General features: G+C 34.0%; 1 protein-coding gene and 1 long non-coding RNA gene across 6 annotated transcripts in view; one reads left to right on the top strand and one right to left on the bottom strand.

The window, feature by feature from the left end:
* LOC309654339 overlaps positions 1-25,733 on the bottom strand; it is a 1,078,238-nt gene that overhangs the window by 102,709 nt on the left and 949,796 nt on the right. The gene's annotated exons all lie outside the window — the stretch shown is intronic.
* Positions 1-25,733, top strand: part of WDR72 (WD repeat domain 72) — a 193,288-nt gene that overhangs the window by 80,768 nt on the left and 86,787 nt on the right. For all 5 annotated transcript variants that reach the window (XM_082445137.1, XM_082445136.1, XM_082445138.1 and 2 more), the window contains one exon: positions 24,540-25,357. In XM_082445137.1, the coding sequence (XP_082301263.1) occupies positions 24,540-25,357 (818 nt within the window). The remainder of the gene's footprint in view (positions 1-24,539; positions 25,358-25,733) is intronic.

Here is a 25,733-nt window from a genome sequence, read left to right as displayed (position 1 = left end):
TGTTTTTCTTACTAATTTTTAAAAAAAAAATCTCTAAATGTATATCAATATCTTTAGTCTCTTCTGTAATTCAGAATTTGGTGTCTGAGTTAACATTTCATATTCTGTGTTATCATGATTTTTACAATAGTGAAACATTTCTTTTCCTGAGATCTAGCCAGATTTGCCCAGCATTCTGATGGCATCCTCACCATAGCTTTGTACCAAGATAAGATAATCTTTTCCATATTTTCTCTAGTACTGGTAATACCCTACATCTTAGAGGAATGTTTTGGCTTCAGTAGAAAGTTAGATAAGTTTATCAGCAATTATTTAATTATTCCTAGATTTAATAAAAACATCTTAGCTTGGACTATTACAGCAAAATATCATAGATGGTATGGCTTATAAACAACAGAAATTTATTTCTCACTGCTCTGGGGGCTGGGATGATTAAGGTGTTGCCGAGTTGGTGTTTGGTGAAGGCTCTCTTCCTGGCTGCATATGGCTGTTTTTTCATTGTACCTTCATATTGGGGAAGGAAAGTGAGCTAGCTCCCTGGACTCTTCTTCTAAGGGCATTAATCCCACCCTCATAGCCATATCACCTCCTGAAGTCCCTATCTCCAAATACCATCACACGGAGATTATAATTTCAACCTATGAATTATGGTGGGGGAGTCCCAACACACAAACCTTCAGTCCATAGCATTTGGTTATGTGAATTATTTTCCACAATTCCTATTTGGCCGTACCTCAACTTGCCATGTTTTTCCTTAACTTTCTCAGAGCCTTTCCCCGAAGTCGATCTCTCTCACGCGGTATTTCATTGCCTAGAAAGAAGATTGTATCGCACGTTTGTTCTCAGAATTACTTATAAAACCCTAAAACTTTAAAGCTGGTATTGATTTTTGTCCCTTTTCAGAAATTTAGGACACACCCGTGGTTGTGGTTCTTTTTTGTTGGGAAGGATGCATCTGCCCGTAACCTTTGTCCTAGTATGTTAGCCAATTTCCAGTCCAGGATGCCCTGAAATGTTCCTTCTGACCCCTTGGTAATTTTGTTTACCATCTTATTTCCTTTTCTGTATCTCTCCTTTTCTCACTAAACTAGTTAGTTGTCCCAAAGTGGTGAGTGGTTTGTTTAACTCTAAATCAGTTATGTCTCTTGTTTTGGTCTTGCCTGCAACCAAATCTGTTTGCCTTATGGAAATGTAGTTGATTGCTGAGAGATTATTTTGGATATATCATAATAGGATTCTAGTAGCATGGACTTTATAAGCACAAAATATAGAAATTTAGTCTCGAGAAAATTAGTAGTATTCTTATAATTGAGACTTTGGTTATTTTTTGTTTGTTTGTTTACTACAAATCAGAAGTTTTCAAGAATTGGAACTAAATAAATTGAACCTGAAAGTTAAAAAAATGTATCTTCTTTTTAGTCATTTAAAAAAATAGATTTACAGAATTATAATTGTGATTTACAGAACAATAGTCACACTTCAAGAGTAATACAGAAATATAGATTTTTTAAAAAAAGAAGTATACTTGTTGCCATATTCCTTTAAGATTAGGTGACCATACATCTAGGATCACTGGAACAATCCTGGTATATGCCTATTGTTCCAGTGTAATTATTAATAGTGCACTATTTCACTCTCAAAAGTTGCCTGGTTTGAACAATAAATTATATGGTCACTTAGAGGAGACGAGCCTTAATTCAAGTGAAGAAAAATATATACATCTTCTACTTTAGGTTAAAAATTTCAAAATATTCAGATAAACATGATGATATACTAACACAAACAGGTTAATAAAATATAAAACTGATGCTTAATCATTTTCCTTTCATATCCAGATATGTAAAAATACTATACTCTCCTTCTAGTAAGTGAATGACATAGTTTAAGAGAAAAATTTAAGTCTAAGGACAATTAAAATCTTTATTTTTACTTCATCCAATACATAATCTTGTTTTTCAGTGTATGTTATAACTTTCTTGATGCATCATTAATTTTTAAAAAATTCAATAATATCATTGCACAGTAATGAAAAGTAAACCCTGCATTTTTAAGTGGCTTATTGTTATAGTAATCAACATGTAACCAAGTAACCCTTAGTTATGCTTTACAAAATTCTATTCCTCAGACTTATAAAACAAAACCTACCATTAAAAAAGAAGTAAGCAATCTTGTCCATTAGCCAGAGTTAGAGTATGCTCTTTAAAACTGGATATTTTGTTGGATACACTAACAATATTTTATACTCATAAACCAGTTTGAAGCCTGAAACACAATTTCATTTATCTTTACATTCTAAGCTTTATAGTGTCGCAGAAAGTGTCTATCTGTTCAGCTGAGATTGCTTCAAATAGTGAGTGGTCAGAAAGACTTAGATGATAAAGGTCAAAAGAGCCTCTTGACCCTGTGATACTTGCCAAAGCAATTGGAGCATCGGGACTGATATACCGTTAGATACAGTTCACTAAATCAGCCTCTACTTTAATTGGTAATGATAGCAAAAATACACAGTAAAGTCATTGCTGAAAGAAAACAAAAAGTATCCAATATAGTAATTTATTACCAGTCAGTGGGTTTCCTGCACTCGGTTGTTCTACCCCTGCAGTGGTGAGAAAAAGCAAAAAGGTACTCTTAACACTTAGCTGAAAATGGATGCCCCGCTGATACCCGGGATGCATGGTGGCCCCATGATTGCCTATGCCATTAGCTTGGTAATGTCATCTCTATTGTAAACTCAGCTCCCCATGTTCTTCTTGTGCATCAGCTGCAGATTGAAGCTTTCTCCTTTGTCTTCTATTTGTGCTGCCAATCATGCTGCTCTCCACAGACCCTTTGGAGGGAGACAGTTTTTACTACCAACAACTATGTCCAGCCGCCTAGAGCTCAACGGATCTAAAAATGAATGGCTGACACTTTCATTTACACCTTGTTTGATTTATGCATTGTTGGGCTATTTGTTCATTCCTATCCTTCCACCAATGGTTTTTCATATCTTTGTAAGATATATGTTTTTTGTAACTAGTATATCCCTACCTGTTTATAGTTTTCTATGAAATTAAGTTATTTGTTATAAATGTGGAAATGTATTTGGTACAATATGAGCAAAGCCCTTGTAGATCTTTTTCATTTAGTCAATCAATAAAAAAATCCTTTTAAAAATAGCTACTGGTTTCTGTCAATGAAGGAAAAATTCCCATGGAGAAGTATAAATGAGCTCTTTGAACATCAGGGCTTTTATCCATAAAAATATCTTAAGATCAACAATATAGCACTGAGTAAAGACAGATTAAAGAGGAGATTTTGCTAATCGCAAGCACAGAGATGGTAAAATAAATTTTAATTCACATTTCTAATTGTATATGGGAGGTGCAGTTTGTGTTTTTGATTTCTGTTTGTGTCTGCTTTAAAATACCTCAACCTTTATAGAATGAGTAAGAATCAGTAAGCATATGGATTCTCTTACCTTCCTCAAATACTTGAGTTACTTCAAGATTTGCTTCACTTTATAACTGACAGATACCCCATTTTCCTCAAATCATAATAGAAATTTATTCCAGAAATAATTATAAAGAAAGCAATATTAATGTAGCATTTACAGTTAAACACAAAACATAAACCTGATTTTGTTTTTATAATTAAGGATCTGGGTAGTGTATTAAAAGTTTGTTACTGTGTACATTTTTAATGGATAAAATAGTCCTTCATACATTTAGTTTTATATATCAAAGTAAATGACATGTTATAATTCTCCATGGAAATTTTTTTTTCAATTAAAATCTAAACATTTTAGGTTTGGTTATGGAAATTCATAAATTGTTGAAAAGGGTATAATTTTCTCTTTCTACCAAGACACATGTTTCAGCTTTTAATTTAACAAACATTCTCTAGGATTATTCTGGACTCTAAAACTAGATATGTGAGGAACTAGAAAGCTCCAAAACAGAATCAGCCTCTACTCCACTAGTGCTTTTATTTTGACCAGGTTTTCAGCACTGTATCTGATTACTGCGAAGGCAGTTTGGTGGGAAGCATGTCCCAAGCCAGCTCCCATCTATTTCAGAAACTGCAGTGCTCTGTGCTTCAAAACAACTATGGAGTTTATTATCTTTTCAAGGACAAATAGAGAAAGGCATTTCAGAAAGAAAAAATGTTCCTAATAATGCATTTCTGCACTGCGAGGGATTGTTTGACTTGCAGAATAAAAGTCTTCTACTCTAAAGTGGAGAAAAGACAGCCTCTTCAATAAGTGGTGCTGGGAAAATTGGACAGATACATGTAAAAGTATGAAATTAGAACACTCCCTGACACCATGCACAAAAATAAACTCAAAATGGATTAAAGACCTAAGTGTAAGGCCAGACACTATCAAACTCTTAGAGGAAAACATAGACAGAACACTCTATGATATACATCACAGCAAGATTCTTTTTGACCCAGCTCCCAGAGAAATGGAAATAAGAACACAAATAAACAAATGGGACCTAATGAAACTTAAAAGCTTTTGCACAGCAAAGGAAACCATAAACAAGACCAAGAGACAACCCTCAGAATGGGAGAAAATATTTGCAAATGAAGCAACTGACAAAGGATTAATCTCCAAGATTTACAAGCAGCTCATGCAGCTCAATAACAAAAAAACGAACAACCCAATCCAAAAATGGGCAGAAGACCTAAATAGACATTTCTCCAAAGAAGATATACAGATTGCCAACAGACACATGAAAGAATGCTCAACATCATTAATCATTAGAGAAATGCGAATCAAAACTACAATGAGATATCAACTCACACCGATCAGAATGGCCATCATCAAAAAATCTAGAAACAGTAAATGCTGGAGAGGGTGTGGAGGAAAGGGAACACTCTTGCACTGTTGGTGGGAATGTAAATTGATACAGCCACTATGGAGAACAGTATGGAGGTTCCTTAAAAAACTACAAATAGAACTACCATACGACCCAGCAATCCCACTACTGGGCATATACCCTGAGAAAACCATAGTTCAAAAAGAGTCATGTACCAAAATGTTCATTGCAGCTCTATTTACAATAGCCAGGACATGGAAGCAACCTAAATGTCCATCAACAGATGAATGGATAAAGAAGATGTGGCACATATATACAATGGAATATTACTCAGCCATAAAAAGAAATGAAATGGAGGTATTTGTAATGAGGTGGATGGAGTTAGAGTCTGTCATACAGAGTGAAGTAAGTCAGAAAGAGAAAAACAAATACAGTATGCTAACACATATATACGGAATCTAAGGAAAAAAAAAAAAAAAAAAAAGGCCATGAAGAACCTAGTGGCAAGACGGGAATAAAGACACAGACCTACTAGAGAATGGACTTGAGGATATGGGGAGGGGGTGGGGTGAGATGTGACAGGGTAAGAGAGTGGCATGGACATATATACACTACCAAATGTAAAATAGATAGCTAGTGGGAAGCAGCCACATAGCACAGGGAGATCAGCTCGGTGCTTTGTGACCACCTAGAGGGGTGGGATGGGAAGGGTGGGAGGGAGGGAGATGCAAGAGGGAAGAGATATGGGAACATATTGTATGTGTATAACTGATTCACTTTGTTATAAAGCAGAAGCTAACACACCATTGTAAGGCAATTATACTTCAATAAAGATGTTTAAAAAAAAAAGTCTTCTACTCAATTAATTTGAGTTATTATTACAATTAATTGGTTAATTAATTTGTTTCTGGTATAGAGACCAGGCAACTCATTATACCCCATGTCATAAATATTCATAAACCAAAGAATCCGTAAGTCAGTATCTGGCTTAGCTCTTAGTCTATTTTTTATACCAAATAATCTAAAATGAAAATTGTGTGAAAGCTTTTTAGCACTGAATAAACGTTAATTTACTGTTACCTTTATTAACAATCCTTTCACTTTTCTTTCTCACTGTATTTTCTACCTTAGAAACATCCAAAGGGCAAGGTGGCAGGCAGAGGAGGAGCTCATTCACCAGGAGTTTGTGTCTTGTTAGGAAAATGACTAGTGTCTTAGGAAAAGAGGGTAAACCAACTTGGGACTCTCCATCAGCTAATGGAAACGTGTAGTTTAAGGAAGGTAGCACAGTTCCCAGAATAAGCTGAATCTCAATGGTAAACAGCCTTCAGAGACAAGAAGGTAGATAGGTAAAACAGCATCTTAGTTTTACTTTCCATGAAATTTTTATGTGGTTATGTGTATTAAATCAGTTAAAGTAGATGACATGTCTTGATGTGTTTGAGGGGGAAAATATAAAAGCATTTTCTTTTCCTGGATATCATATCAGTAATATATACAGTAACTTGACTTTTCAGGCACGGTTTATGTTGTAATTTAAGACTTTTCAAAATACAATGTAGCAGTATTGGTTTTCATGTATCACTAATGGATCGAGGGTGAATTTTAGGAAATGAGTGCTTGACAGTACAGGGAGGACCCTGACATTTATGAATAGTAAAGAAACCTCTCTCACTCTTCAAACCACAGCCCTGTGTTAGCCTCTGTTATTATGATACTTTTGATGTGTTCCTTCCTAGACCATAAAATAAAAACATGTGTGTAGGTCTGTGTGAATGTGCATAAATTTCGTTTTCACATAGAAATGAGATTATATTATAGATTCTGTTCTACTAATTAAGTCAAAAATATTTGGTGGATATTCTTCTATATCAGTACATACACATCTACCCTGGTTAGATTTTTAACCAAGCCTCCAATAAATACTATTTTAGTTTTCTCTTTCAGAAAATCTTTGATGTGGGAAGCTATTTAGGACTATATGTTAATATGCAATTGTTACTAGTTTATGTTGTTAAAATGAACCCAGTATTATTTTGTTTACTTGAAATTACTGCATAAATCAAATTTAAATGACAGGATTAAAGAGGGATGGTTATTCATATAAATGGACCTAGGAAAACCACTTCAATTTATCCAATATTAAGAAAATGTATGAATCAAATAATTTTTTAAATAAAAAAAGCAATAATGATGCCAATTTAATTTATAATAATCTACCATCCCTACTATTATTTAACTTTTTTTCTGGAAGTTTTAGCAAATGCCAAATCATAAGAAGAAGAAATAAAAAGGATAAAAATAGAACAAATTACTTTTATTCAAATATAGTAATAGTGGATACTCTACATTTGAAAAAATGAATAGAACAGAAAACCTAATAAAACAAAAAATAAAGTTAAGCATAGTAGTGCCGAAAACAAAACTCATATACTAACACAAAAAACTCTAGTTAGAAAATACAATGAATATAAAAAATTCCATTTAATGAATATAGAAAATTAATAGGGATAAATTTAATAATAAATATGCAACATCCATATGAAAACACATTCTAAAAATTACTAAAAGTCATGAAAAATATCTTGATTTAGTAACATAATGTAATCCCAGATGGAAAGTACAGTATTTTAAAGATTTCCATAGTCACAAATCTGTGTCACAAATTTCCATAGCCACAATAACTTCCAAAATCTCCCTGGTGGGTTTTTGGGAACCTGGTGAGTTAATTGTAAAATTCGCCTGGAAAAATAAATGTATAAAATGAGCTAAGGAAAGTTAAAAAATGAAGAAGAATGGACATGGGGCTTTTTCTCAGATGTCAAACGTTATCATCTCTCCATCCATCTATCTGCAGTAGAGTTCATTAGTGGTTCAAGAACAGACAGATAAATGGAAAAGAAAAAAAGAGTTCAGGAATGAGGATGTATATAAATCATAATTTGCTCTTTGGAAAAGATGGCACTTAAAATCATAGAGGAAAGTAAATAAGTGGCTTTTGTATAATTGAGAGTAATTTCTGGGAAAAATACAAAATTATATCCTACTCTCTACCTTTAACAAAAATAAACTTAAGATGAATAAAAGTTTTAAACATAGAAACATAGATTACTAGACGAAAATACATAATAATATTTTTAGTAATTGTGAAGGGCCTAAGAGTGGGAAAATTCTCTAAATATACGTGAAAAAAATAATAGTTTTACTATTTACATTTGAAAAATCATATTGCAAAAACCCCAAAGATCTATAAATTTAAAGTTTAATGATACTTGAAAAATATTTGTAATATATTCAACAGATGATCAATATCTTTACATACAGAGGGGCTCTTACCATTTGATAAGGAAAAGATAAATAGTAAAATAGGAAATGGGGCAAATATTAACACTTAAATTACAGAAAAATCTACAAATAGTCATTAAGTTTTTCTCACTAAAAAATATCAATGCATATTTTTATAATCAAATTAGTAATTTCTTAAAAAGTGATGAACTCTTTAATGACATGATGAAATAATTTATACTTACTCATTTTTGATTCAAATGTGTTTTGAAACAACCTTGCTGGAGCATAGTCTAACAATTTAACCACCATTTTAAAGGCACATATTTTTTCACCCTGAAATTCCATTTCAAAGAATTTTTTAAAGAACCTGAAATGTGTTCTATGATTTTAGGCACAGGTATGTTCAAAGAAGGCATGAAAACAGTGGTTTTCATTTGTAATCTATGGAGAAATGGCTTACTTGGGGAACACTTTGTCCTCTTCCAAACAACCCCAAAGTCTGCATCAATAAGATTTTGAGGAGTCATAGTTCAAAGTCAGGGCAATGACATCCAAGTATGCCAAGACCCAAGAGTAGGGGCACCCTAACTGAAGCTCTGGGTAGACAGAAACCCACTGACTGGAGGCAATCTGTTAGGAAGCAAGTTGACTCTTGACTGATCCTGTAATTAGGTGCTTAAATGGGCTAGTGTTGTGAAGCACTTATTTTTCACTTAGGCGACAGTTTCTTAAATGAATTCCTCTGGTCACAAAGATGGGCTTATGGAAATGTGCAGGACTAACACCTGAGGGCTGAATTCCAAGTTACCAGAAACAAAGGCATACTTAATAATTATTTTTAAACTGTGCTGGCTTTTATTTGTTATTTTTCAAAAAGACCTGGAATAACATCTTAATCATTATGTTTTGGTGTTAAATAGTTACTAGAGGGAGGATGCCTTGAAATAAGTATGCTTGCCCTCAGTGTTTACATGACTTGGCTGACCTGCACTTTTAGACTCAATGAAGTCTTCTGTAAAAGATCTCATGTTTTATGAACTCTTAACAGAACAAATTCCTGTTGGTATAATGCACTGAGGTTGAGGCACGCTCAGCTATTTAGAGATTGGAGTGGGTGACAATAATGGTATTGATACTTATACATATGATGATGACGAAAGGTAAATGTTGAAAAAGAAATTAAAATGTCATAAAAGAAATCCAAGGAAGGCAAGATTACAGCTGGAAGAGGATATTAGAAAAAGTTTGTGTAGAGAAATCTCTTGGGGAAATGAGCTTTCGTTAGGGATAGAATTTCTGTAGATGGGTGTTAGGGCGTTCCCAGCATGAGAAGAGGCACAGAGGCAAAGAAATCAAAAAAGCTAAAAGGCCAAAACTAGCTACTAACAGCAGAAGAATCAGGCAGCGGTGCCAAGCACAGTTTGCAAATAGGAGAGAAGGTTGGGGGAGAATTTGAGTGAGATGAACTAGACTGCGAGTTGCATGCTTCAGGGACCATTGGTCTTGCTCACCACTGTGTCTTCCACATATGGCACAGTCCCTGGCACGTAGTAGATGCTTAGTAAACATCTGATAGATGAATGAATGAATCATTAATGAAAAGTGAAGGAGGGAACATGGTATGAGAGGCATTGAAGGAGGACTTCAGAGAAGGAAAAGATGATATCCAGATTTAAGCCTGGTTCACTGGAAGAATGTTGCTGCCAGGGATGTCAGGAGATGAAGTGGACTATTTTAGTGAGGAGACTAGTACTGCAGTACAGATCCAATTAGGAGAATCTGTTCCTCCAGATTTAATTTAATTTAATGTTTTAAAAGTTTTAATGTAGTTAGTTTGGATATTCTATTTAAATATATAATTACTTAATTTAAAAGATTTTCTTGTATTTGCTATTACAATCACTTATATTGTAATTAATTGTGTTTTGGTATGGTAGATCAGGTTATGATTGAATTTTACAAACATTTTCAACTTAATTTCTATAACTCCATGCTGACAGTGAAATAGCTTTAACTGAGATGTTGACATAGAAAACTTTCACCTTTATTGACAAAAAGTATGATTAAAAATTGAATGACGTGCCACTTCACTCAAGACTTTAATAAAAGTTTTATACAGAATAAGTAATAATAAAGTATAACTTAAAGCCAGGCCACTGATGTGGCCATATACTTATTAACAGTAGTTTTCTAATATACCTCTACCACATTTTAAATACAATTACCATACTTTCCTAATATTTCTAATAAATGCTTTCTCATTTATTCATTTTCTTTTTTCTTTTTTTCTTTCATAGCTCCTTATTCATTTTTGTGAATGTTATTCCTTCAATTTCTCTTTGATGATTTTTTTTTTTCAGTCCATTCTAAAGCATTGACTTCATCTGGAGTAAGTATATATCTCAGCTTTTATTTTTTAGCTATTAGATTTTCAGTGTTTTGGAATTTTGGTTTATAGACTCATTTCTAGAGCAATTTTCTTATGTTTTTTTCATTTTGGTGTATTTTATTTTCCTCTCTCTCCCTCTATACTCAGCTGATATTCTCTGTTGGTTTTACTGTTGCCTCTGTCTACCTTTTCAAGGTCCTCAGTCCAGAATAAGGCCTGGACCATACTGATACTAATGTCTAATTAGGGAGCTTGTGGGTTGATTTAGTTACAAGTTAAAATTGTTCTAGGTCAGCTACCCTCCATAGTGACGTTAACCTCAGGGGCTAAACTCTAAAGCCTGGCACCTGCTTAAAGGCCTGTGACTTCACTTCCACACACAGCACTTTGTGTTTCTGTCCCATTTTGGTCCTCGAAGATGTCTATTTTGTTTTTGAGCTTGTCTAAACCTTTTAAAATTTCTTTTAAAAAATATTTCATCCATCATTGGTATCCATTTGGAAGAAATAATTTGCTCCAAAGTCTAAACTTTGCCATCTTGACTAGAAGTCAACTGATATTTTCAAAACCTCTAGGATTTGTTAGTTTGTCATAAAACAAAAGTAGTTAATTAAACTTAAAAGCTTTTGCACAGCAAAGGAAACCATAAACAAAATGAAAAGACAACCCTCAGAATGGGAGAAAATATTTGCAAATGAAGCAACTGACAAGCGATTAATCTCCAAAATATACAAGCAGCTCATGCAGCTCAATATCAAAAAAACAAACAACCCTATCCAAAAAATGCACGGAAGACCTAAATAGACATTTCTCCAAAGAAGACATACAGATGGCCAACAAACACATGAAAAGATGCTCAACATCACTAATTATTAGAGAAATGCAAATCAAAACTACAAAGAGGTATCACCTCACACCGGTCAGAATGGCCATGATCAAAAATTCTACAAACAATAAATGCTGGAGAAGGTGTGGAGAAAAGGGAACCCTCCTACACTGTTGGTGGGAATGTAAATTGATACAGACACTATGGAGAACAGTATGGAGATTCCTTTAAAAAGTAAAAATGGAGCTACCATATGACCCAGCAATCCCACTCCTAGGCTTATACCTGGAGAAAACCGTAATTTGAAAGGATGCATGCACCCTGATGTTCATTGCAGCACTATTTACAATAGCCAGGACATGGAAGCAACCTAAATGTCCATCAACAGAGGAATGGATAAAGAAGATGTGGTACATATATACAATGGAATATTACTCAGCCATAAAAAGGAATGAAATAATGACATTCCTTAGACATGGATCAACCTAGCAACTGTCATACAGAGTTAAGTAAGTCAGAAAGAGAAAAACAAATAGGGTATAATATCACTTATATATGGAATCTAACAAAATGGTAGAGATGAACTTATTTGCAAAGCAAAAATAGAGTCACAGACATAAAGAACAAACTTATAGTTACCAAAGGGGGAAGGGGGGGATGAATTGGGAGATTGGGACTGACATATATACACTACTATGTATAAAACAGATAACTAATGAGAATCTACTGTATGGCACAGGGAACTCTGTGCAATGCTCCGTGGTGACCTAAATGGGAAGGAAATCTAAAAAAGAGGGGATATATGTATACGTATGACTGATTCACTTTGCTGTACAGCAAGACACTAACACAACATTGTAAAGCAACTATACTCCAATAAAAATTAATTTTAAAAAAAGTAGCTATCTGAAGTTTTTAGTAGCAAAGATGTAGGCAGCTACTGTAATTTCCCTTTGTATCCATGTACCGTATTCTCTGCTTTTTGTGGCATGAGTTTTAAAGATAACTTCTTATATAATATATTCAGTATATTAGGTCATAAATTCATCTACATTGCAGAGTTGTTTCTCAGAAAATTTTCTACTTCAAGAAATTGTGTTACCTTTTCTGTAAATTTAACATGTTTGTTAATCATCATATAATTTCTCAGTGGTAGTGTTCAATACACAGATACCACATCCCCCCCACCCCCCATCATCTGTGCCATCCTTACTTGAAAAACTCCCATTGTCACAAATCTTTTGATGTGGATACTTTCCCTTGAGTATAGATACATTTTCTAGAATTCCTAATCTTTTTTTCTGGCATGAACTACACTTGCAATGCATCAACTGTGACTTCCAGTTTTTGTTTATTTAAAGAATAGGAAGAATTTAGAAAATTACAGAGTAACCAGAGTGCTGAATCTTTGTATATTTTTATGATTATTTTCTGATCATAATTATGGATGATTATTTTCATCCATACCTAGTTAGACTGAAGTTGTTAGAGTGACTCATCACCGTAGAGTCATTCAGATGTCAGGGAAGAAGAGAACTTTCCTGTACCCTTCTAGGTTCTTCTGGCTGGTCTAAGAGTTAAATTGACATGAGACAGATTAACAATAGAAAATCAAATTTAATTTTGTACTTATGGGAATCCCACATACATGAGAGGGTTAGAGACAGAAAGGTAAAATGAGGTATATATGACATCCTGAGCTAAGGAAGGGGATAGGAGTCTGGGGCTTTCAAGGACAGGAGGGTCATTCACAGGATGATAAGCAGAAGAGCACATGTATGGGTAATTAGACGTTTGCCTTGACATATAGATGGGGCCACTTAGATAAAATCTGTCTCTGGTTATAACTCTTTTCTGGGAAAAATCCCCAACTTAAATTCTTCTAGCTCGTTAAGGGAGGGGCAGTAGTTTCTCTTGAACCCTCAGGGTCTGGATTACCTTTAGTTCAAAATAATCCTCATGCAAAAGTGATACATTTTGGGGAGGCTCATTCTGAACCTCTATACAGATTACTAAACTTTGTTTTCTCAGGGGCTATATTTTACATGCAGAATTCCCCAATTTTTATATAACTTATTAAATTACGCAATTAAAGTTATAAGCCTGGGAAAGAATATTGAGAACAAAAAGGTGAAAGTACCGACAAGCAAACATCATAGTTCCTGTGATTAGAAGGCAGAAAGTAGAACATAGCCTACCAGTGGTCAGGAGGATTGTAAAGCACGGGTTAATCTGTTGAGTTAGCTGTTAAAAAGGTCGAAAAAAAAATTTATTTTAAACTAAAAATAAAGTTAAAATTATTAAAATGTAATTTATATTATATTTAACAAAATTTAGATTATGATTATAATTATATATATACTACTTCTTTAGAACAAATCATGTGTTTTGTTTTGTGTATTTTTTTAAATTAAACTGTATGGTACATAATATGTTACCTTTTACTTCATGTTTGAATTTCATATTGAATAATACAGAGTTATTTTAGAAAAGCATTTAAAAGATAATCAAGTGAAAACAAAAAAACAAAAACAAAACAAAACAAAAAAAAAGATAATCAAGTGTTTCACAGGCCTCTCATATATTTTATGTTACAAGTTTGTCATTTGAAGCATCTGAATTAATTTTCTCTTCTTCAGTTGTTAACTGGTCTTCTCTGCTGGATTCTTATTAGTCAATGACAATGGATCTGACTCAGTTCCAACATCCCTGTCTGGATTTAGTGTAATCCTGCATTTTTAACAGTATTTGCTATTTACTTTGCAATTGGATTGCATTATTTGATAATCAGTCAGAACCTGACTGATGGTTGTTAGAAAGGGAGGAGTGTTTGGGTACTAATTTTATAAATGATCAGCTCATTAGTAAATATTTTCATATAATGATGACTTTTTCTTCCTTATACATCTCAGTGAATATGGTGTTTCATAAAAGGAATGCTTAGCTAATGAGGACCCTCGGTATATCTTAGAAACAATAAATAAAAAACATTATTCCATTCTTTGAAAAATCTAAGTTGATAATATCATCTGAAGAATAGAAAAAAACAGACTTGAGAATCCTGACTTGGCTATTTACCAAATGGGTAACTTTGAACAAATCACTTTACTTCTCTGTCCCTCATTTTCCCTTGTGTAAGGGGAAGGGGTCAGATTAAATCATTTCTAAATTCTTCTTGCTCTAACAAAACTAAATATCTAAAATATTTGCCAGTTATCATCTATATGTTTTCTCACTTAGGATTTAAATGTTTGTACTAGGTATTATTGCACAAAATCACAAGAGTGAGCAGATGAGTGCAATTTTAAGCATCAGTTTTACCAGATGCATTTTGTATTTGTGGTAGGTTGGGCAGGTCAGATTCTTTCAAAACAAACTCAGTGGGGGATTCAATTTGTTTTCAGGAAGAAGTTTTATCAGAACATGTTGTTAGACAGTGTATTTCCACCTTCAAAGACAGAAGGTAAAAACAGTCTTTTTTAACCATTTTGTCTTTCTGAATCAGATAGGAAAAGAAGAGGCACAGCTGAACACAGCAAGATGAAGAAAAAAATAAGTGAATAGACTTTTTTTTATAAAGATGTTAGACTTATACCTTCACAGCTTTTACATTGTTTTCCTCCGAACGTTTGGGTCTTTTTTGGTTTTCTTTTTTACATGTATACTGGGTTGTTGAGAGTTTGAATTTTGTGTTGTTAACTTTAGTTTTACTTGTCATTTATTCTGTGTTCTTGCTGATAGTAGAAGAATAATTTCTGCCTGCTGGCCATCTGGGATTCTACTTGTAGACTTTCTGACTCAGTAGCTTTTCCCCAAATCTATGTACTTCAGACAAAGAGCTCAGCTCTGTGTGCCTCTTTCTACTCCCCACCTGCTGTTTAGAGCATTCACATGTAGATACATCAGTACCATTTTACTCCCCAGCCTCACAAAGTTCAGAGGTTGGAATGGACCATTGTTCTTTAGTGCCACCCTCTTGCTGTCCTGATTGTAAACCATACCTCCACTCTTGCCTCAACCTGAATGTCAGAGAGTAAGACTAAACGTGATGTGAAGTTGGGGAAAAAACCAGCACCTTCTGATGTATGCAAAACCTGGACAGTACATTTTGGGGAAGTATCTGCCAAGCAATCAGAGAGCATTCTATAAACAACATGTAAACTAATAACTTAAAATTTATATTTAGCCCTCACATTTTTGCAGTGACATAGATTGAATGAAATACTCTTGTATTTAATTATTTATTCTAGACTTCTTTTTATTGTAACCAGATTGGTGAATGTTTCTAAAACACTCCTGTTATAATGACGGTTTACATATACTTTATCATTCTAAAAGTAATATAATTACATTTATATTTTTACACAACATCATTCAGTCATGATTTAGCAGGTTGCTGTTAATAGAATTCTTGTCTGAGTAATATATTGTATATAGGTAACATATAAATATAAATAAGTTTAAGAATTACCGTAACCTTTGCTACACATTACTAAAAGTTATGTGTTGCCCAATTCATGATATGTTAGAACCCAGGAATTACTATTATAGGTATTTATTTTCTTTCTATGTTACTTATGTCTAAAACAATGGGAAATATTGTTTTTCAAATCCTTTGGTGACGTGACTTTAAAAATATACTATTTCTTGGGCTTCCCTGGTGGCGCAGTGGTTGAGAGTCTGCCTGCCAATGCAGGGGACACGGGTTCGAGCCCTGGTCTGGGAAGATCCCACATGCCGCGGAGCAGCTAAGCCCATGAGCCACAACTACTGAGCCTGCGCGTCTGGAGCCTGTGCTCCGCAACAAAAGAGGCCGCGACAGTGAGAGGCCCACGCACCGCGATGAAGAGTGGCCCCCGCTCACCGCGGCTGGAGAGGGCCCTCGCACAGAGGCGAAGACCCAACACAGCCAAAAATAAATAAATAAGTAAATAAATTTATAAAAAAAAAAAAAGAAAAGAAAAAGAAATATATATATATATATATACTATTTCTTAAAAGATTTTAAAGTGCTCAAACAATGATGACTGGCTAGCATTATAACATTTAATCATTTGAGTACATTCAAATATAACAATGGTTTATACATATCACCCAATGGACTTATTTCCAAATGGAAGCCAACTGTGTTGTATGTTAAATAAATTTGGAATAACATTTATGATTTGAAAATATTGTAAAACATCCAGTTGCTCCTGAGGCTTAAGGTGATCACATTTAGGGACAGAAATTTAGGATTTTTGTTTACAGCAGTACAATGGGCCTATTGTGGTGGTGTGGCTCTCAAAAGAAGAAGATGAGACCAGACCAGGGAATGTGTATATTGCTAGAATCATTGCTGTGATTTTTGAGTGGCCCAGTAATTGAGGAGGTCTAGCTGTTGTGTCCAGAGAATATTATAGCTTGGGGAAGTGGAAGTTCACAGGAGGGTGAAACCCTGTCTTCAGCCTGCTTCATTAACCCCTAGTTCAAAAGAAACCATGGCTATAGTTTGTGAATAGGTGACTTCCTTGCTTAATACCCTTCAAAGGTCATAACTGCTCTTTGAGTAAATTTGAAACTCAACAGTTTGCAGGGCTTCAGTGTAATCTGGCTCCTGTCCTGTCTGTCTCATTCTGTAATACAGTCCCGTATTCTACTCTGTAGACAAACTAAGACTGTCACAGTGCATGATCCCTACATACCTTCTCACTCCTCTTCCAGCCATCACTCTAGGGGGCTTCCCATTCTCTTCCCTTTGCCTGGCATACTTGACCTCCCACTTTTCTTCAGTTCATTTCTCCTTTATCTTTCAGATCTCAGTTTGGTGTCACTTCTGCTTAGCCTCCTACTTGTATCTTTCAGGCTGAGATGCCTTCTTCAGATCTTTCTAGTTTCCTATATTTTTCCTTATACTGCCCTCATCTAATCTATGTGGTTATTGCTTGGCACATCTGTCTCTCCCCTCTGACTGTAAAGAATGTGAGCTGCATCCATGCAGATGTTGGGTCTTGTTCTGTATTGGGTGGACAGCTTCTCACACCATGTTCTACTTAGTAGATACTCAGCAAGGACCTCTTGAATGACAGCTGAATGAAAGAAAACCAGGCATAAACCCAAAGGATGGACTGGGAATGGTAACCTTCAAGAACATGAAGTAGCATCTCAATTAGGGAAGATGATACTCAATATTTTTAAGACTCTTGATACATATTATCACAATATTTTTGAAAAATGTTAAGGACATCTAGATCTTATCAGAGTTCACCTTGAAATGAGCACTCAACAGTTTGGGATACTGTAATTTTTGTTTGTTACAAATTTGTGAAAATTTTAGCTAATTTAAGGGATCAAAACTGGTATAGTATATAAAATTTTATACTTGTTTGGTTTAAAATGGTTTAAAAACTATTACCCTCTGTGATATTTTTTTAATCTCCTTTTCTCATTTTTTCTCTTGAGTATATGGCTAATTAATTTTTGTGAGTTCTTTAAATATCTAAAATATTAGCCTTTGGTCATTTATGCTGTAATTGTTTTTCTTACACTTTTAAGTTTAATCTGATTAATGCACTTCCTTTTTTAGAGGTACCTGTTAAAAACATTTAGGTAGCCATATCTATTATTAACATTTTCTCTGTCAATTTGTATTACTTTTTTAAATCAGCTTTTGTTTAGTATGGTAAAATATAAATTTTTGTAAGAGTTTTAAAAATAGATATAATCAAAAGGAGTCATAAGAAATCTCTGCAATTTTGTAAAAGATCAAACTTTACTTTTCAAATCTAGATATTTTCTATCGACAATATATGTGAAGCTCTTGCTGTGACATTATGTATTTTATAAAGGACTGTTTTTAATATCTACTTAATATTTTAATGTGTGCATATACCATAATGTTTTAGCCAAATCTCTACTATGGAACATTTACTTTCAGCTTATTGATATAGAAAATTCTACAATGAACATTCTTTTTCATATAATTTTGTGCATCTTTGTAATTTTACCCCAGGATAAATTATTTTTAAAAGAATTTCTGCATCCAAGGGTATATACTAGTTTAAGGTTATTGATACATTTTGCTAATTGCCTTCCATGAAAGAGATACCAGCTTACACCCATCATGCAGTATGTGAGAGTGCCCATTTTCTTGCTCCGTTATCAAAACTGAGTATTTTAATTTTTAGTGTTCTTTACAAACCCAATTTCTGTCTCTTTGTAGGCTAATAGTCTGAACAACAGCACTGATTAATTCTCTAAAAATAGTGAATAAGGTATTTTAAAATTCATCCTTAAAAATAATACATATGCTAGTTTAAATGAAATTTAAGGCAACTCTGAGAGGTAAAAAATAAAATGAAAACACAAATCCAGACAGGTAGAGAGAAAGCTGAAAGACCATTTGCTAATCTCTGGGTTCTCTCAGCTTTGGTTTTAACTGTGACACAGGTAATTAGAGGTAATTAGAGGGAATGTCCAGGCTCAGCGTATTGATGGGAAGTTAGGTTGGAGACAATTGCACAAATCCGTTATTCTCTAAGAGCTGTATATGCAGTGAAAAAGTGAACCAAGGTGAGGGATATATTCCACAAATGGAGATAATAAAGATTTTTCTATTGGTTTTAGCCCAAGATGGATGGGGGAAAGTAGGTTTGCCTGAAAATTGATAACCATAACCTAACTTCACACAGGTTGAGGGTTAGGATTCACATTACTTGCAAGGAATGAAAAACTCTTAAGGTAAAATTTTTATTTAAATAGGGACCTGCTGGTGGTACCCCTGAGTACCTGGCAGTCAAAAACACAAATACTCTCTTGAAGAATGCATCTTTAACCCGTGTCTCAAAGGATTCTCACCGATAATGTTTCACACATACACACACACACTTACAAAACATATAAGGAAACAAGAAAGCATCAGCAAAATAAAAAGAGTCATATTCACAAGGGTTTCAAAAATTGGAATTATAGATACAGAATGCAAAATAAGTATGCTTAAAAAAATAAAAGAAGGCTTGAAAAATGTAAGTAAGAAGTAGCTGACTAAAATATGACCAATTTGTCAAATAAAACTTCTAGAAATGAAAAATGTAAAAGTTGAAATTAGAAAATCCATGGATAAGTTAAATGACACAATAGAGACAGGGGGAAAGAAAACTGGTAAATTAGAAGAAATTCTGAAGTGATTGCCCAGCATGTGACACAGAGAGACAAAGAGATGAAAAACATGAAAGGGGATAGAGTGACAAATAGCTAATCAGAGTTCCATAAGGGGATAATAGGCTAGAGAGAGAAGATATTCAAAAAGACAAGTCTGAGAACTTCACAAAATTAACGAAGGATAGGAATACTCAGATACAACGTAAGAAAGATTGGGGGAAAACATACACACCTAGAAGAATCACAGTGATTCTATGATTCTACGCAGAATATTAAAGACAAGATCTAAAAAGCAGCAGAGAGAAAGGCCAGATGGAGTGACAGACTATCAGCTCTCTGTGTGACCACAGAGATCTCAACCACATCAAAGGAAACCAGAAGACTGCAGAATAATGCCTTAAAATTGCTGTGAGAGAATAAGTTAAAATAGTATACTCAGCAAAACTATCTCCTAAGAAAAACATGATTCCGTTGAGAGGATGAACAAAGTCAAAGTTGATTCTTTGAAAAGAAAATAAAAACTGACAAACTTCTGGCAAGAAAGAAACAAAAGCAACAAAAATAATATCAGAAATGAAAAAGGACCCATAGTTATAGGTGTTACAGAAAGTTTAAAAATTATAGGCAAATAATATAAACATCATTTTGAACAATTATAAAACTATCAAAAGAAATTAAGCACTGTCTAAATAAGTGGGAGATATAATCTGGAATTTGATAAACATCCTCAAATTTATATAAAAGAGTAAAAGAACAGGATAGGAGAAACTACCCAACCACCTCTTAAAGTCTTTTCATGAAGCTGTTATACAATGGAGTATTGTGCAGTCATAGATAAATTGATTAATGTCCCAGGGAACAGAGATCAGTGAGAAAAGGACAAATTCACAAATAACGTTGGAATAATTAAATGTCAAAATTTAAAAAAACATGAAAATTATTCCCAATTGCGAACCAAACACAAATATGAAAGAGAAAAGTATGAAAGAATTAAAAAGTTGTGTGGAACTTTAAATTTTGGAAAAAAAATAGGTAAATAATTTTATATCCTCTGGATACCTATAATTTTTAAAGTAAATATTTCGTAAATTTGATAGCATTAAAATAGGAATTCAGTGTTCATCATAAAACACTATTAAAAATAGAGAAATGACAGGCCACAAATAGAAGTATTTGGACCACATAACCAACAAAAGATTACCTCTAGAATGAATGTATAACCCTAAAAATCAATAAGGAAAAGACAAAAGAAAGTTTATAGAAGCCATAGGTAGACACTTTATAGAACAAATGTGAAAAGCTAATGAAATATTGCAGTGATAATTTATGGTAATAATTTAAAAAATGAAAATTAAAACTACAAGGGATACCATCTTATATCCCCATATTGACAAAAATGAGATCCTGTATTAATAAGGATGTGGAGCATGGAAACTCTTTATACAGTGCTACTGAGACTTATAAATTGATACAATTATTTGGGAAAATCTAACAGAGTTGAAGTTGTGCGTATCCTATGAATTATCAACGTCACTCTAGAAAGTTTTGCAGATGTGCACCAGAAAAAAGTCTTCACCAGAAGAATATCTACTGTGCCTTTTTTTCTTTTTGTAATACTAAATCTTGAAGATAATTTAAATATCCATTTAAATGAATAAACTGTAGTTTTCATATAGTATAATACTTTATAGTGGTAAAAATGAACTACAGCTGTAATCATCAACAAATATGAATCTCACAATCGCAAAATTCAGCATAAATAAAGCAAATCATGGAAAATTATAAACAGCATAATCATATTTTTATGAAAAGTGAGAACATGCAGAATCAAATAGATTAATTAGGAATAGATATTTAAGATTAGGACATTAAATGAAAGCAAAGAAATCATAAACATGGAATTCAAGATAGTATTTAACCTCTGACAGTAGGCAGGCGTATCGAATCAGAGCACGTTCTATTTTTTTAACCAAGATGGTGACACATTGTTGATATTTCTTTAACATTTAAGTTACATTATTTGTTTACAATGAAATGTATAACACATACAGAAAAAATAAAGAGAACACAGGACAAAAATGTACAGCTCAATAAATTGCCACAAAGCACACACCTGCATGATCTCTACATAAAGTAATAAAATATTCAGCACCCCAGAAATTATGTCCTCCCTGCCCTCCAAACGCAATCACTATCCTTATAGATTTATTATCTAAGAATGCTTCCTTAAACCCTATTGGTTTCTTTGCTCCTGTTTTTTTTTTTGTTTGTTTGTTTTTGTTTTTTATTTAACAGTTAATTATTTTGTGTCTGGCATCTTTGGTCAACATTACATGGGTGGATTCATACATTTTATACATGTTGTTAAATGTCTATAGCTCTTTCATTTTCATTGTATATTTTTCCATGGCATGAATACATCACAGTGTCTCTATCCATTCCACTGTTGATGGACATGTAGGTTGTTTCTAGTTTGGGTCAATTATGAATAATGATGCTCTATAGTTTTGTCCATGTTTCTTAGTATACAACATGATGATCCTAAAAAGACTAAATGTATGGTTTATATAATATTTGTGTGTATTAAACATTACAAAATAAAATAATGTAAGAAACTCCTTTTGCAAAATTAATAGGTAGTGAATGGTATTTTTATCTTAATTTCACTTTTTGATCACCACTGGTGGTAAACATGTTTTATATTTTACTTTGAATGTTATTATTTGTGAATTGCTATTGATGCTATTTGCCCATTTTTCAATCTATATAGTACTTTTTTTGATTTGCAAGTATAGCTGATTCACTTTGTTATAAAGCAGAAACTAACACACCATTGTAAATCAATTATACTCCAATAAAGATGTTTTAAAAAAATAAAATAATTGTACTATCCCTTATCTTTTTAAAAAATTTTTTAAACAGCAGGTCCTTATTAGTTATCTATTTTATACACATCAGTGTACACATGTCAATCCCAATCTCCCAATTCATCCCACCACCACCCTCCCCACCACCACTTGCCCCCCTTGGTGTCCATACATTTGTTCTCTACATCTGTGTCTCTATTTCTGCCTTGCAATCCCTTATCCTATTGGTGAAAAAAAATGTGCTTTTTAAGGTTGCCGCCATTTTGCTTTTTTACTTTAAAATTTTTTAATGGTTTTTAAATTTTTAAAATATTTTAAAATATATCATCACTGAAAAATTTCAAAAAACTAAATCAAAAAAACAAAACAGGGCTTCCCTGGTGGCGCAGTGGTTGAGAATCTGCCTGCCAATGCAGGGGACACGGGTTCGAGCCCTGGTCTGGGAAGATCCCGCATGCCGCGGAGCAACTAGGCCCGTGAGCCACAATTACTGAGCCTGCGCGTCTGGAGCCTGTGCTCCGCAACAAGGGAGGCCACGATAGTGAGAGGCCCGCGCACCGCGATGAGGAGTTGCCCCCACTTGCCGCAACTAGAGAAAGCCCTCGCACAGAAACGACGACCCAACACAGCCATAAATTAAAAAAAAAAAAAAAAACCCAAAGTATAAATAACATCATTTTAATCCCCTCTTCCCAATTAACTGTTGTCAATATTCTGGTATCTGTCCCTTGTGACTAAATACACATATATATTTATATTACTATTATAGTGAACATATATAATACATAATATATTATATGTTATATATTATTATATACATATATTTATATATGTACATATGTATGTATTATATCAACCTTTAAAAATATCTACATATCCATACGTACATAGTTTGTTTTTTTTTTATTTATTTTTTGGCTGCGTTGGGTCTTCGTTGCTGCGTGCGGGCTTTCTCTAGTTGCGGCGAGCAGGGTCTACTGTTTGTTGCAGTGCGCAGGCTTCTCATTGCGGTGGCTTCTCTTATTGCGGAGCACAGGCTCTAGGTGCACGGGCTTCAGCAGTCGTGGCACATGGGATCAGTAGTTGTGGCTCACAGGCTCTAGAGCGCAGCCTCAGTAGTTGTGGCGCACGGGCTTAGTTGCTCCACGGCTTAGAAGATCTGTGGGATCTTCCCGGACCAGGGCTCGAACCCATGTCCCCTGCATTGGCAGGCGGATTCTTAACCACTGTGCCACCAGGGAAGTCCCACACACATAGTTTTACAAAAAGGATTTTTCCTGCCTAATAGAACACATTTCCCCCCCAAAATATAGTTGTACACCATCATTTAAAGATATTTGGATGATATTCCATTGTATATATATACTAATTGTTCATTCAACAAATATTTATAATACTGTATAGTAATAATAATACCGTATAGTAGCATTATTTTATAGGCATTGGGAACAAAGGGATGCACAAAACACCAGCGGTGGAGTTTGAATGATACTGGGGAAAATAGACAGTAAACAAATAAATATTTCATATAATATAAGGTAATAATTAGTACTATGAAGAACAAAAAGCAAGGAAGAGGATAGAGAGTAATAGGTTGGCATGAGAGTATATGGTACTCAAGTAAGGCACCCTAAATGAGCAGGAATATAACTGAATTGTGGGAGCCCACCATGCCAGTATCCAGGGCAAAATCATCTTAGACAGAGAAAGAACAAATGCAAGTCCACAAGGCAAGCCTTTAAAATAAAAAAAAAGCAATTTGATACTGGTTCACATTTAGGTTACTTCCAATTATTAAAATTTTTAAACAAATTTGGAGAGACCAGTTTTGTTAAAAGACTTCTTAAATTATTGCAGGTGTTCTAAATGTTCTTCTCAATTTTCATACCCACTTTTGCCCTATTGTATGTTTTCATGGCTATATTGATAAGAAGATATGAAAGTGTATCTGGAAGGAAGTTAATCTGATGCCATCTTACTCTATAGGCCTAATTCATATTTTTTAGAGGAAAAAATGAAAGTTTTAGAAAGGAAAAGTTTTTCAAAAAAATCAGAATATAGAATGTTGAATTTAGAGGGGAATTTTTATAGCTAAGGCAAAAAATTAAAATGCCTTGGGTTGTACTGCTACTTAATTTCTTTTTATGCCATTTTAATATCATGGAACCTTTAGTAAAATCACTTAAAAATAAGAACTTTGACACATAAATTTTTAAAATCTCCCTTAGGTCGCTGATGCCAAGTCTTTCTCAGGACCTTTTAATGTCTTGCCTGTGAAGACAAAATGGAGTAACATTGGTTTTCATATCCTTCTATTTGATCTGGAAAACCTTGTTGAACTTTTGCTGCCAACTCCAATCTGTGACGTTGACCCTTCCAATTCATTCTATGGCAGTGAGATCCTGAGAAGAGCCAAAAGCACAGTAGAGAAGAAAACACTGACACTGAAAAGAAATAAAACTGCCTGTGGTCCTCTCTCAGTGGAGGCACAATCCAAGCCTGTTAGTGAAAGCCCAGCCCAAGGAGAAAATACCATGAAGTTATCAGAAGAAAATGATGGCATTAAAAGGCAGAAGAAAATAAAGAGCTCCAAAAAGATGCACCTTAAGCAATCTAGAAAAGTCAATGCCAACCTCACAATAGACACAGCTAAATTGCTCCTATCTTGCCTTTTGCCATGGGGAGTGGATAAAGAATTAGACAATCTTTGCATTAAGCATCTCAATATTTTAAAGCTTCAAGGTCCCGTTTCTTTAGGACTTGCTTCAAATGAAGATCACTTCTCACTGATGCTGCCAGGTTGGGATTTATGCAATGCTGAAATGAAAAAAGACTATTCAAAAGTAAATTTATTTTCCAGAAAAGTTTTGGACTTGTCAAATAAATACACTTCCACTCTTCCAAATCAGGCTGGGATGCCAAGAAGACCGGAAAATAATTCTGATTCTTTGCAAGAGCCAAACACTATAGTTTACTTATTGAGCAAACTATTTTTAGTTAATAAGTTAGTTAACATGCCTTTAGAACTGGCATGTGGAATTGACAGGTAAGACATGCTTAGAGATTTTGACTATTCTTATTTATGACATTAAAAAAATTATCATTATTTGTTATATTTAGCTCTCTAGCCTCCCTCCTCCCCCCCCCTCCCTCCTTTCCTTCATTCCTTCCTTCCTTCCTTCCTTCCTTTAGATGAAGAGTAAATATGCAACATCTCCTTTAGCTCAAAACAATTTTAAGAAAATCTTCCTTTTAATTCTTTGAGATTGGAGACTACTTTGGGCAATAAATCTATATGTTTTAAAATTTATTCGTCCAACAAATATCCATTGCTCTCATAACATGTGCCAGGAAATTCACAGTACTGGATGCTGAATGATTCAATAGATCGATAGTAGATAGATTCACACACACCTTGAAAT

Source organism: Balaenoptera physalus, assembly GCF_965194825.1.
Source record: "Balaenoptera physalus genome assembly, chromosome: 2".
Classification (NCBI taxonomy): domain Eukaryota; kingdom Metazoa; phylum Chordata; class Mammalia; order Artiodactyla; family Balaenopteridae; genus Balaenoptera; species Balaenoptera physalus.
The sequence above is the reverse complement of the archived record's forward strand: the minus strand, read 5'-3'. Positions and strand labels throughout refer to the sequence as shown.